This window comes from Miniopterus schreibersii (assembly GCF_964146895.1).
Source record: "Miniopterus schreibersii genome assembly, chromosome: 9".
NCBI classification, from domain to species: Eukaryota; Metazoa; Chordata; class Mammalia; order Chiroptera; family Miniopteridae; genus Miniopterus; species Miniopterus schreibersii.
Window position 1 is genome coordinate 77246521 of NC_138118.1, and position 14747 is coordinate 77261267.

At 49.4% G+C, this 14747-nt stretch overlaps 1 protein-coding gene across 3 annotated transcripts in view; it reads left to right on the top strand.

Annotated features, from left to right (window-relative positions):
- Positions 1–14747, top strand: part of MINDY4 (MINDY lysine 48 deubiquitinase 4) — an 81270-nt gene that overhangs the window by 26409 nt on the left and 40114 nt on the right. For 2 of the 3 annotated variants that reach the window (XM_081147926.1, XM_081147928.1), the window contains exons 6-7: positions 8697–8755; positions 12983–13089. In XM_081147926.1, coding sequence (XP_081004052.1) covers positions 8697–8755; positions 12983–13089 — 166 coding nt within the window. The remainder of the gene's footprint in view (positions 1–8696; positions 8756–12982; positions 13090–14747) is intronic. The other variant, XM_081147927.1, reaches the window with a different exon arrangement.

The window sequence follows — 14747 nt, forward strand, 5'->3', positions numbered from 1 at the left end:
AGGATTAAACTGGGAGGTCGGGTTGGTCTTCTAGCCCTTTCAGATGGATGGCCGTATCCAGGGAACTGAGTACTTGGCTTCCAGAGGGAGCATCCATTAAACACCAGTTGTATGCCAAGGCCTTGTGCCAAATTGGGAGAATGGGAGAATATGAGAATATGAGGGGAGGTCACATCTGGCTGTTTTGTTTGCCAGTGGTGTGCCCTTGAGGGAACCCGCCCAGCCTGATGCCTTGGTGACCGCACTAGATTTCTTTTCTGTTCCTGTAATGTGCCCAAGTCCGGCCTGACTCAAGGCAAGAGCCATGTTGGGCTTGGTCTCGGGTCTCTGGCTCTTCGACTTCTCGTCCAGGGCGTGTGCCGGAGCCCGCGGGAGGGGCCATACGGAAAGATAATTAGGCTGAGGAATCTTCACCCCCAAAGAACAATGGGCCAGGCGGCAGGACAATGTGTCTTCTCTCCCGCTCGACCGGCTGAGCCGATGGCTTTTCCAGGAGGACACAGGGCCATCAGTGTCCCCCACCCCAATCTGTCCTCACCCGACAGTCCCTATTTTTGTCCAACCTTCGTCATCATGGACCCGGATGAGAGAGACTTGGGTATGCAGCCCAATTCCCAATGAAAGTCGTTCACCAGCTTCAGGAAGATCATTTATTTGGGTTGAATTGTTAAGGCAGATTGCTTTCACAGTATTCCAAACAGAGCTTTCTCACAGGAAATGGCAGCGCAGGCTACTCCAGTCAGGTTTTCCACATCCTTCAGAGCAAAGAACAGAGAGAGGAAAAAAAAAGATTCTTTTTTTTATGTTGAAGGTCAACAGAACTGGCAAGTGCTGGGTATGAGAGAGATCTGTTAAAGTCACTACACATTGTGATGGTCAGTGCACTCGATGACTTCTCGATAACCCAACCCTTAATGAGGGTTCTTTAGGGCTTAACTTGAAAACCGCCTGCTGAGTCAGAGGCCCAGGGTGTGGAGCCCTTCCCGACCCCCTCAGGCTGACTCCTGGGACTGAAGACACGGGAGGTGCCCTTTCCTCTCTGCAGAGCTCAGCGTCCTCATCTGAAAACCAAGGCTCTGCCAGGTGGTCCCCACACCACCTCCCAAGTCTAACTCACCACGACTCCGTACCTCGTCCTTTCTGGGGCAGCTTGGCTGAGCTTCTGTAGGAAGCCGAAGGGAAATGGAGAGAAGGAAAGTGAAAAAAAAACCTGCTCTTCTGTGAACTTCAATTAAACAAAAAGTCCTTTTTAAATCAGCTTGCCCTCAGGGACGTGCCTCTCTTAGCCTTACTCCTCCCGAAGTTCAGTGTTTGATGAGAGCCTTTAAGCAGCAGAAGGGCTGGGCAAAGTCATTGTTGGGACAGCAGAAAACAGCAAACAGCCCCTCCTCAGTGCTTGCTGTGGGCACACGTGGCCAAGAAGGGGCTGTGGTTGGGGATGGAGTGGGTCTGGAGGGATGAAGCCCGAATCTAGATGTTGTGGTCTTTGCAGCCTCCCCAGGAAGAGTGTGGTCAAACGGAGGTCGAGACTCAAGGCAATTAGTTTATTGCTAGGTGATGCCAATCTTCTCTGGCACGAGCTGGTCCTATGGCAGGTCTGTCCAATTCCTATGTGCCCACGGAGAATTGAACAACTTGCTGCTTCGTTACCATCTTACCCTCTGGGTTCATTCCAAAAGGATGTTCTGTTTGAAGCCCATGGTAGCAAGAGTGCTGAACCGGTGTCAGGAAACCTGGACTCCAGCGCTGTGCCAGATTCACTTGTCTTGCCTCTAGTGTATCTCTAATGTGATTTTAAATCTTGTGGGATGTGCACTTCTCATCTGGCCACAGCCCACAGTGGGGAGGCCTCTGGTGCTTCAGTGTTAGAAAGTTCTTTAGGGCCCAGATACATGAGCAAAACCCTTTTCTTCCCATGAGCTTGCTAAGTTCTTATTTTTAAAATATATATGAGTATTTATTTTTTAAAAATACTTTTTCTGCTTCTGTTGGGCTTTTACATTTTCCCCTCTAACCTGTTGATATGAAGTGCATTACTCAATTTTTTAATGTTATGATTGTTACAATATTCTTGCACCCCCACTTGTTCACACTTTTCTTCAAACTCATGGCTGATGTAATTGTCTGTTATTTTATTTCATATTTTGCACTTATAAGTTAGGTTTTAGAATCAAGGTTGTAGGTAGCCTCATTAACCAATACCACCATCATCATCATCTCAGCTACTTACGTAGCAATTATTGTGTGTGGGTACTATTCTTAGTACTTGCTACATTAACTTGTTTAATACCAGCATCTTTGGAGGCAGGACTCTATTATTAACCTCATTTTATGGAGGTTCGTGATGGCTAAAATTTCCTGTTGAATTGTTCTCTGTTATTCTGTAACAAACAGGTTTTCTCGAATAATGCTTTTTATCCCAAAGCCTATTTTTATCTGATAGTACTTAGCTACTTTCACTTCTAAATGGTTGGCATACCAGTGATGCCTTTTTCCCAGTGCTTTCCTCTTCACCTCTGTGTCCCATATCTTGTGAAACAGAGTATTGCTGATTTAAAACATCAATCTTACTGACAAAGTTAATTTGTTTGCTATCTTATAATTACTGATATACATGAAATAATTTGTCCTGTTATATTTTATACTTTAATTTTTCACACTTTTTCTTTATTTCTTTTTTCTTCCTTTTTCCTTTTTTCTTTTTAACCATTTTAAAGCGAACAATTCAGTGGCATTTGGTACATTCACAATGTTGTGGGTTCCATTTCCTTCTTCCTGGAGCAAATCCTGCAGTAGTTCATTTGGTGAAGGTCTATGGTCGTAAACTGTTTTAGTCAGTGTCTGAAAATGTCTTCATTTTGTTCTTACCTTTAATTTTTTGAATATTAAAGATACCTCTTGTTTAAGTAATGCTGACAATGGATAATCTTTCTTTTCTCCAAGATTTGTCTCATTGTCGTTGGTATTTCGGTAGCTTCAATAGGACACATCTGGGTGTAGTAGGTGCTCATTTATTGTCACAAGTACCATTTGAGGCTTATTTTGCTTTTGTGAGGATTTCTGTCTGGTCAGTTCTTAGCAGTTATCTTTTCAATAATTTCCTTTCTTACATTCTCTTTATTCTTTTCTTCTGGAACTCCTTTTAGGTGTATATGGACTTTGAGTAATGTCATCTGATAGCTCCTAGTCATTTATTGCTTCTTCACTGTATCTGTTCTCCTTGTTTAAGCTTACCAGGAGTTTATTCCCAACTTTTAAAAAGTTCTAACCTGTAGAAAAGTTGAAAGAATAGTACAACGAACACTTATATAACCTTCACCTACATTCAGCAATTCTAAGATTTTGTCTCATTTGTCTTTTTCTCTCTTCTTTCCTCTCTAGAAATTATGTGTATTTATAACACACACACCTATTTGAAAGTAAAATTCAGATATCAGGGCATTGTACCCCTAAATATTTCAGCAAGGACAAGAACATTCTCCTTCACAACTACAGTTCCATGATCAGGAATTTCACATTGATTCAATAACACCAGCTAACATGAAGCCTATAATCAAATTTCTCCCCAGTGGCTCCAAAATATCCTTCAAGGCTTTAGTTTAGTTTAGTTGTGTCTTTCTAGTCTCTTTTAATCTCAAACATTTTCCCCTCATTTTTTAGTTTCTCATGATGAGTGTAGTCTCGTTGTCTTATAGAATGACCACATTCTAGATATGTCTTTTTTATTATCAGATTTGTGTTAAACACTGTTGGCAAGGACAGTACATTTATGATGCTGTGCATTTCCCATTACATCACATTGCAAGGTCAGTTTGTTTTATTTTTGGTGATGCTAAGTTGGATTGCTCCATTAAGGTGGTTTCTCCATCATTATAATTATAAAGGTAACTTTGCCTTTTGCAATTAATAAGGAATCTGTGATTTTTAGACCATGTGACTATCCTGTTCCTCAAAAACCTTTCAACCAGTGGTTTTAGCATCCGTCAGTGACCTTTTCCTGTATCAGGAGTTTACAAAATTGTGATTTGCTAATTTTTATCACTCTTTTTAATTCATTAGTTGATGGTTTTCTATAGAGAAGAACTTTCCGTGACCTGTCCCTCCCTCCCTTCCTCCTCAAAGCAGACTCATAGATTTAAAAAATATATTAGATATGTTATTATCTATCACCATTATTATTATGCCCGTAAGTTCTTTTTATAACTCTATTTACTTTTCACAGCTGCCCATTTTTTCTCTCATAGTCTTTTTCTTATAATTTTCATTTCTTTTTTAAAAAAACTTTCTCTAATATGTCAAATTACAAGTCCTTTAGATTGTTGTTGTGCTCTCTTGGGTTCTTGGGAGTCCTGGTTGGTTTAACCGGTTTTCACTTTTGGTGCATCATTTTCTGATGCACCCTCTGTGGACCCTCTGTGGAAGTGCCCCCAGGTAATTTCACATTGCTTTGGTTACGTGTGAGGGGATGTCACTGGCCTGGGAAGTCTTATGTTAATTTCTTATATTCTGGATTCTTGTGTTCCATGAGTGGGGTCAATTTGGACTCCATTCATACTGGGTTCTGTTTTCATCAAGTAGGACATACAATAAGTGATCAGCATCTTTATTCTCACGGGACACCTTTTTGGAATCCATAAGTAATTTAGTCAAGTATCCAGTACCAAACATAAAGGGCAGAGCATTTCCTCATGAGCTCTGTTTTTGTGTCAAGAGCTGGTGAAATTTTCTGACTGTTGGGATACATACATAGTAGGGCATCTTCAAGAATAGTATGGGCACAACCTCTCGTAGCCCCTGAACCTGATCATGTCCCACAGTGAGTGGGCATGCTCAGTCTTCCCCCAAGGCACAGGTGAGGCAACTGGATGCCCACAGAGGGTAAGTGACTTGCCCATGGTCATGGAGTGAGGGGGAGCAGGGACAATAACTCAGGCCTCCGAGTGGCTCTTTCCACCCGCCAAGATTCAGTTACCCGGGGATTGATTCCTGGCCCCAGGTAGCTCCAAACACCCGCAGTGACCTGACCCTTGCCTCTCCCTCAGGGGCACAGAGAGGAATTCGAATGGGAAGTAGAGGCCCAGACACAGCAGGCGAGCTGGCTGCCTGTGGCCTGCCTCCCGTGGATTTATTAGATGCACATTTTGACACATACCTCTGGGTTATCTGCGCAATCAAATTTTGAAAAAGTGTTTTGAATCCTTGATTTATCTTTTTGTCATTGTTTTTTTCATAATAGTTTTCATTTAAAGGGAAGAACATGCTTTTGAACTGACCTTTTAAACTTTGTAATGCTCATGCCACAAAGGGAGACATAAAAGGAACAAAAGGCACATTCCCTGGGTGTGAGCATACTTGAAGTCTCCTCTGGTGATGAGATCTATGGGAAATGGGCACAAAGCATCTGAGCTGGGCTCCTGCGGCTGATGGATGGCGCTCTGGGTGGAAGTCCCATGACCGGGAGAGGCCCAGCTGTACCCTGCTCAGCAGGAATATCACCCCCACCCTCTCACCACAACTCAGGGCCACCCTCATGCCTCGTGGCTTTGCCCTCAGGAGCCAGGGGGGCCACTTGAGAGGTTTGGACTTTGTCCCACGGTCCACAGGGATCCACGGAGGATTCTGGGCTGGGAAGGAAGTGTAAAACAGAAGAAAGAGCCAAACAGAGCATTTAGAGCCAGCTGCCTGGGTTTGAGTCCTGGCTCTGGCACATCTAAGTTGTGTTACCTTATGTGAGTCGCCAGCTCCTAGGAGGGTCACTTGATCCTTGGCGTCCATTTGGGAGCACTGCCTAGGTGCTGGGCACAAGGGATACAGAGGTGGCCAGGAGAATCCTCCGTCCTTTGTTCCTCCTTGGTTATTTCTCTTACCACATGTATTGGTTTCCCATGGCTGCTGTAGTGAATCACGACAGACTTTGTGGCTTAAAACATGTTGACTTTATTATCTCACTGTTCTGGAGGACTGAAGTCTGAGACCAGTTCCACTGGGCTACAGTCAAGATGTTGGCAGGGCTAGTTCTTTCTGGAGGTTCTAGGGAGACTCTTTTCCTTGCCCTTTGTAGCTTCTATGGCCACCGCATTCCTTGGCTTGTGGCCCATTCCTCCGACTTCATAGTGTATCACTCCAGCCTCTGCTTTCGTCGTCACATCAGCTCTCCTCTGTCAAATCTTCTGCTTCCCTCTTACAAGGTCTCACCTGGGTAATCCAGGATATCCTCCTGCATCTCAAGATACTTAACTTAATCTTATTTACAAAGTCCTTATACCATATAAGGTACCATTCCCAGGTTCTAGGGTGTGGATTTCACTGGGGGCCGTTGTTCAGCCTACCACACCACCTCATATTGCAGTTATGTGTGTCCATTCTACAAGGCTGGGTCTCCCTTGGCAGGGAGACAGGCCTGCCAGATAACTGCCGCATGTTTGCTGGGCGAGTGAGTGAAGACATGAATGAGTGCATGCTTTGGAGTTGAGAAGGAGGCAACAACCCAGTTGGGCTGTAGAAGATGAGTGTGGGTTGCCAACGGATATTCTAGGCAAAGCGAACAGCTTATAAAAAGGTTTAGAGTCTTGGGCTGAGAAGTTGGGCATGAAGGGAATGCAGGGTCTCGGAGTGTGAGGGTGCAGAGGGGGATGAGCTGGGGTGGTGGGTGGCCTGGTCATAGACAGCCCACAAGGCACCCAAGTGGGCCTGGATTTTACTTTATAAGGAAGCAGTATATGTGGGGGTCTTTGGAGCCATTGCCTGCGCTCAAATTCCTGTGCTGCCACTTCCTTGCTGTGTAACTCCGGGAAAGTTACCGGACCTCTCTGAGACTCAGTGCAGTAACTACTGTTTTGAGACGCAGAGGACTTTTGATACTTGCAAAACATTCAGCGTGGTGCCTGCAACAGTCAGAGGAGTCAGATAGCAGTATTTGCTGTTGCATTGCTGTCATTTTAATGAATATTATTATTGATAATGATGATGATGATGGGGAACCTTTGAAGAAGCCCAGCCAGGCAGCAGTATGGTCCGATGTTCTCTTTAAGAAAGATGCCTTTGCTCAGCCGGGCGTGGCTCAGCGGTTGAGCATCGACCTAGGATCCAGGCGATCAGGGTTCGATTTCCGGTCAGGGCACATGCCAGGGTTGCGGGCTGCAGCCGATCAATGACTCTCTCATCACTGATGTTTCTATCTCTACCTCTCCGTCTCCTTTCCTCTCTCTGAAATCAATAAAGATATATTTTAAAAAAAAAAAAAAGAGATGCCTTTGACACCCATGTGAAGATGTAGGGGGCCGGCACAGGGTGGGGTGTTCCACTCGGGGGTCCAGAAACCAGCTAGGAGGCTGTAGCAACGATCTGGGTAAGAGATGAAGAGGCAGAGAGCAGAGATGGGTCCCTGAGAGACATTACCACCCTCGGGATGCTCCAGAGGTGTCTCACACCTGTCTCAGTTACTGCTTTTCAGAGGGGGGTGCTGATGTGCAGCAAGGGAAGGACACCTTGTCTTAATCTCTGGATGGAACAGTGATAGACGGTTTAGACAGAAGTGGGACTCAGGTCCTCAGCCCTCAGTGGAGGAGCTGGTCGGGGTGGGAGGGCAGGTGGAGGCTTCTGATGTGAGTGCCGGGGGCTGTCACATCCTGTGCTGCCCACCCATGCCTTTGCACCTCTTTGCAGCACCTTCTGGGCCATTCCCCAGGAGGATGGTCACAGAATCCTGGCAGCTGGGGCACAGAGCGGGGCGGTTTTGAATGGAGCAAAATGGCTGGATGAGTGGGGGGGCCAGGGGAGGAGTGTGGCCGCCTGGGGGGAGGGGGAAGCGCTCCGTGTTCCAGCACCAGCGTAGGAAACCCGAGCGCTCGGATTTGGCACTGCATGTCCTCGGCGGTCTTCCACTCACGCCCCTTCATACATCTTCGGGAGGAAGCCAATTCAATAGAACCTCCCGTGGCAAGATTACAATTGTTACTTCAATCATATCTTACCCCGCAGGGATGTTGGAGGAAAATATATCTCAATGCCACCATCAAAAGAGCTGTCATTTTGAACATAGTGAATGGGTTTTCAGAGAGTTATGTCACATTGTTATTTTTAATACATTCTTTTTAGAAAATGATTTTACTTTAGTTCAGATGGATGCCTGCTGCGGTGGGGGATCCTAAAGAGAGTTAAATACAGGTAGATTGTTTTAGGAAAGTTCCTCATGCAAACACCTAGTTTACAAATCAGAAGTGCAGCAGTTTCTGAGGTAAGAGAGAAGGGTACAGGACAGGCTCTGGGGCGTTGAGGTGGCTGCTGATAGCTTTACAGGAAAGCTGGGAGAAAGGAGGCAAACTAGAGATGAGGTGGAAGTAATCTGCCTAATGATACAAGAACTTGTGTGTGTTTCCCAGCAGTATCATGGTGACATCAGCAAATTAACTTGCATTAGGTTCTTGGCAGGTGTCAAACTATATTGTGGGGGTGTGTGTCTGTCTGTAAGAACATTCACAGCATTGAGAGGCACCTTGGCGAGGATTTGGTCCAATCCAATATGGAACCCGTGGCTCAGAGAGGGAGAGCGACCAGTGCGGGGCGCACACAGCGCGATAGGGCCAGGGCTGGAGAGAACCTGTCTCTTGAACCCCGTCCAGTGGCCTCCCATTCTCCCCTGCTGTTTGCATCTCTGCCATTCTCCTCGGATACATTGACATTTTTTTTCTTTCTAGGAAAACTCAGTTGCCAGTGTCCAGCACAGCTGACGGTGAGCTGGGTGCCCTGCAGCTTGGTAGGTGTGACTGAGGCCTCTGTGCTGTGCCTGCCGGGGCTCAGGAGTCGCCCTGTCCTCCTTCTGGGAGGTGACGGGGGGTGGGCTCTGTACTGGCCAGTGGGGGCTCCTTTCCTCCCCCTGACCTCAGGAAGGAGGGGCTGGCAGCACGCAGAGCACGCTTCTCTCTCCTTGCACCACTGTCTTTCCCTCCTGGAGAAATCTCATGAGGATTCTGTGCTTCTCCGCATCCACACTGGGGGCCAGAGGAGCCTTTTCTGCATTTGGGGGTTCTCTTAGGGCCATTCAGAATCTGCAGAGGTCTCCAGAAAGCTGTTCTCAGTCAAAATATTAGTTCAGCTGTGCCTGGGGATGCCCCTTCTTCTAAAAAATGTATCAACGCGTGATTGAGGAGTAAAATAGGACCAGTGAGGTGGTGAGGGCGCAAGCCCTCAGTGCTCAGCTCGGTGCATGCTCGCGTATGTAGACAGGCCTCGCTCCTCGTGCACGCCTTAGTTTTGAAGCAGCCTTTCCCCCTCTTTCCGTAATTCCCTAATCCCCAAAGACGGGTGTGTCTGCGGGCTTGGCAAAGGCGGCAGTGGATGGAGGGTGATGAGCACCCACCAGACAGGACCAGATGGGCCGAGGGCCTTTTATATTCCCTGTTCTTCTGGGAGCCAGTGATTTGCCTGTTGATGAGAGCTGTGCACACACTTTCCCTCTCCTTTTAAGCCTCACTCCGTTTTAAACTGAAGGCGGGAAGCAGCGGCCCCTCAGAAGGGCCTGGGAGACGTGCTGTGCCGGCTGATGGTTCCCGTTGATGGAGCTGAAAGGTGGGGCAGCCTGGGTGGTGAGGCAGAGCCTTGTCCGTCCTGCTTAGCTCACTTCAGAGGCAGCAGGTCCTCAGGGTTTGACTCATCGGAGATGGCTGCTGGGGGTCGCCTGGCCCCCGGGAAGGGGCCGCTCTCTGCCCCCGGCCGTGCAGAGTGAGTACGGAGCCAGGAAGAGCTGGTGTGGGCCGTGCTGGGGGAGCCTCACTTGAGGATTTCCCACCGAAAGCACTCTCGTTTGGCCATGAAGTAAAGCTGTCCCCGGCCTTCAGAGCCCAGCGGGCTTCTAGTGGAAGGAAGGCTTTTAGCAGACCCCTCGGAACCTGGCTCTTTGAAGCACGCGTGTGTTTTCTAGAAGACGCAGCCCCTCTTTGCCAGCGGGTCAGCTCGGGATTTCATAGAGGAGGAGACAAAAGGCCCATGGAACCCAGTCGCCAGAGGAAGGGAGCGAGGTTTTGGGGCGGGGGCGGGAGCAAGGGGTAGGATTTGGTCAGAGGAGCAGCACTCTCTCCCCACCCCAATTCCTTTCTCCTTGGCTCAGTTCAGCAGACTTGCTGGCAGTTCTGCGCCAGGGCGCATGCAGGACCGCCGCGAGGAGACGGAGGCAAATCAACTGCTTTCCCCCTCAGAGCGCAGGGCTGGGTGGCAGCGCAGGCTTCTGGAAGTTTCCATGGTGAGGTGGGATTTAGACGGGGCTTCAAAGGATGGGCAAAGTCTTGCCAAGTGGAGGTATGAAGCAAGCCTCATAGGCCAAGGCCCAGTGTGAGAGAGAGAGGTCGGCTTGCGGTGACCTGCCTGGAGGGGGAGCTGTGGGGTGCAGGCAGATGAGGCCAGGAAGGAGGGCTGGGGCAGGCAAGGATGGTCTTGAGCGCTGTGCTAAAGAAAGGGACTGTGAACCATTAGCCAGCAGGCAGGCGTCTGTGCTGGCTAGTAACACGTCCCTGGCTGTGTGTTTGGGGCCATCTCTGGATGTGTGTGGGGGATGGGTGTTAGGAGGAAGAGCCTGGACCTTGGGAGACTGGTGAGGGGGCTCTTGGAATAGTCCCAAGAAGAGTGGTTGGCCCCCTGTTCTCTATGGGGAAGAGCTATGGGTATTTCAAGACCCTGCTCAAATATTTACCTTTTATGGGATGTTTCCCTGACCTTTTAAGGAAGACTGACTTGCCTCTTCCCCTCTGCTCTTAAACCCTTTGCACACTCCTCTGTTTCAGCACTTACCTCATGTTATCAGTTTGGGGCTCTGTCTCCCCCTCTAGTCGGGGATCTGTCTCCCTGAAGGCAGGGTGATGTTTCAGTCATCACCTCTTCTCTCCCACACAACCCCTGGCACATTACGAGTAAAATGCTTGGTGGGCAAATGGAAAAATAATGACATGTTCCTGTAGCAGTGAGAGAAAGGGCAGGGCAAGGTAGGAGACATTCTGGAGGCAGAATGACTTGGAGGCTGGTGCAGCGTGGAGTGTGGAAGAGGGTCCCTGGTGGAGGGCTGGGGAGATGGAGTCTGCTTTCAAAGCCAAGGCCTGAGGGGTGCTGTGCTGAGACTCTCAGGGGTGCTGGGTACTTCAGGAAAAAGATACCTTGCAATCAGTAAGAAATACCCACAGGCACCTGGGAAAAGACATATCAGGGGCCTCTATTCTGTGTTAGAATCTACATATGTTTTCCTCCAAGGGGTAAATGAAATGGGGTGGGAAACAAAATCTCTGCTTCTTTTCAACCAGATATTTATGCCAGGGCCTTAAAAATAGCATTCTCCAACCACCGGCATTTGCAGCCGGTTTTGTCTGCTTGGCTAACGTGTCATTCAGCAGTGCTTTGTTTTTCCCTCCCATGGCGGTCCCGCCACATCTGGGCCCCGAGGCCTGCCATGTGGTGCTGAACCAACTGCCTGAACAGGGGCCAGCATCCTCCTGGTGGAAGCCAAGGCAGGCTGTCTCCTGCGCCTCCACCCGCTCTGCTTTCCCTGGGCCTTCAACCTGCATCCCTAGACTCACTCGATGGGGCCCAAGCAGAGCACGGTTCAGCCCGGCTCCCTCCTGGACAACCTCAGGTTAAACAGCAGCCTCCAAATAGGCTTAGATGTTGCCCCTTCTGTTTCTCCAGGAAAGAGTCTGGCCTGAGGCATTGCAAGGAGCCCTCAGGGCCTTGGGGAACCACTCAGGTTACTCTCTCCCTCTGTTGTGGGCCTCTGGTTCTGTGGTTGAATTATTTCTATTCCAGCAGCCAAAATTCTTGTATTGATCTTTGCAAAGCCTTCCCTCCTCCTTTGTGGTGGACTGAGCCCCCAGGCGTAGGCCTCTTGCTGTGCCTGGTCCTCCCCCAGGGCAGAAAAGGAGGCCCTAGAGTAAGATATAAGGTTAAGACATGTGTCCCAGCATTATTGGCCTTTGGGTACCATCTCCAGAAGATGTGGGGCAGGAAGAGTGACAAGTCTGTAGTCCAGATGCACAGAATTATGGGAAAGAATGTTGATACCTATCCAGTGTAGTGCGCTTTTTATAATTACCATTTAATCTTGGGAAAATGGGAAGAAAACGGGAGGCTCCAGAGGCCCTCTGGAGACCGGCCTGCTCAGCTCTGCCAGCTTAATTGCCTTGGGTGGTTCTCACTTGGGTCCTTCCTCTGAGTGTTCTGGGAAACGCTGCCGTGGTGGGTGGATGGTGAGAGGGAGCCTCGGCTGCCAGGAAGGCACAGGCTGGTGCTGCCAGACTCACGTGGGACCCTGTCTGGGCCTCAGTCGCCCCAGCTGTAAGGAGACTGTAATCCGGAATGTGACCAAGTGTCTCTTCTGGCTGGAGGTCCAGGGACGTAGGGCTGGCCAGAAGGCAGACCAGTGAGGAGAAGGCCTGCGTTTTTGCCTCGTGTCTGCCACTTCCCATCTCCGTGACTTTGGGTCAGTTATTTACCTTCTCTAAGCCTCAGTTTTCTCATCTGTAAAGGGGAGGTATGATAATTACTCCCTTAGGGGCTTAGGTGATAAAACACGAGTGGTTAATAAGTGAAAAAGGTAATAGTGCTAATCTGTTATTTTATCAGGAATGGCGATATTTCCTGTGCTAATTCTGCCCTCTTCATGTTTGTCCTCAGGGGACAGACTTGTGCATCCTGCCCATCTTTCATAAGAAATGTGTCTGGGCGAGGCTTTCTTGGCCCCACTTGAGGGCTCAGGCCCCTGGCACTTGTTCCTCTGCGTGCCCTTGAGCAGAACTTGCAGGGGACCAGTAGCCCAGTGTCACCCGCCAGCAGCCTTGTGGCCTGGGCCAGCGTGGCGTTTGGACAAGGGCAAGGGTTGGTGTTGGTGGAGGAGCCCGCCTGTCATTCAGAGCCTCTCAGAACTCATCCTGCCGTTGGGGTTAAGCGGCGTGGCGGTCCAGCTCCGCGGGTCAGAAGGAGGAGCTCATGCTGCGCTCTCTTTCAGAGGATGTGGAAGATGAATCGATGCGTGAGGAAGCCATTCTCTCTCCGGTCCCATCAGCACTCAAGCTGCAAACAGTGTCAATGCCAATCGACCTCTCAGTGGCAAAGGTAGGTGTCAACCTAGAAGCGCGAGTTGATACATCTCGATCTGAATGGGTGTGAACTGGGGCGGTGTGAATTGGAGGCAGTTTGATCTGAATTGGTGTGAATGAGGGGGTTTTGATCCTTCTGGCCCCATCCATGCAGTATAACTGCGCCTCAGTTGTCGTCCAAATGGAAATGTGGGTGGGATGTAGAAGGAAACCTGACCTGAGAGTCAGGAAAATGGCCTAGTCCTGGCGGCTCCCAGCCCTCCCCAAGGTGAAAGGTCTCAGCCTCCTCCCATTCAGACTTTGCAGGCTCCTGTTCTTTCTTCCCGAGGCAGCTCCAGAGCTGGGACGGCCGTGGGATAATTGTCCTCACTAGACTGGCTCTGCTCCTGCTCTCCTCTCTGGGCTCAGGCTGGGTTGCAGTGAGGAAGGACAGGGAGGTGTTAACAGTTCTTCAGCACCCTCTGGGCTCACACCTATGGTCTCCCAGGAGGATGTCTGGGACCTAGGGAGCAGATTCCTGGCCTTAGCAGCCTCGTCTGCAGGGGTGTCCAGGATTCTGCACCCCATCTCAGCTACCAGATGGCCGCACCCCTACCCTTTGCCAGTGGAATGAATTCTGCTCCTGTTGTCCATCACTGGCTCTTCAGCCAGGACCCAGGAGGAAAAAATAAAACTCCTGGGGACACAGCTGACCCCTTCTCTTCCTACTTACCAGGTATGTACTCAGTACATAGATCAAAAGTCAAAGATTTTTCTAGCGTTTTTCACTCCCTCCCCTCCCTTTTCCTTCCTTCTTTGAAACCACAAAGGGTCAGGTATGTGTTAGTGGCCCTGAACCTTGGAGGAAGTACTCTGGTGACCTGTTGCCACAGGGCTGTGGTTCTCTGCAGTGGCGACCCACATCTTGGGAAGGGTCCTTAGAGGCCTGTAGAGACCAATCAGCAGTAGCATCTCCTAAAGCAGCTGGAAAACCTGAGGCCCATACAGAAAAGGAGGGCCCAGGGCTCCTGGCTCTAGCCCTGTGACCTGGCAACCATGCTGGGCCTAGCTGGGAGCTGTCATTCTGTGATTAAGAGAACAGATGGGTTTCAGCCAGGACATTCAGGTCCCGCTAGGTTCTGGGCTCTCGGGAAACTCAGTTCAAGTACATGGATGATGGTAGTTGGTGCAAGGAGCCAAGCCCTGCAGATGAGCTCACCCACCCCCCTTTCCTGTGCCACCAGCCCACCTTTGATGGCATGTGGACAAATGCTTTGTCACAGAGATTTCCCTTGTACTCCATGAAAAGAAAAAAGCAATTTTAGAGGGAAATATGAGCTTGTGAGAAATATCTCAGCCAGGGTAGGGCTCTGCAGAGGTGGCATCAGAATCCACATGCTGGCATCTTCAGAGATCCCTGGATGTAAAATTATGGCGGAGAGAGAGGAGGTAGTCAGTACGGGGAGTGGGCATCCGGAGAGAGGCTCTGCCTTCCTGTCCAAGGGCAGTCAGTGGGTAGGGGTTGGCTCTTTCTGGGGCTCTGGAGCATGGGGCTTGGGTTGATGGGAGATTAACCGTGAGCTCAATGTGAGCCAGAAGTTTAGAGAAGACAGAGCCTTGGAAGATGGTGGGAACTCCTTCACTGGATGGTAGCTGTGTTCCAGCCAAGGTCTTGGGGGACCACTCTTAGGTGAT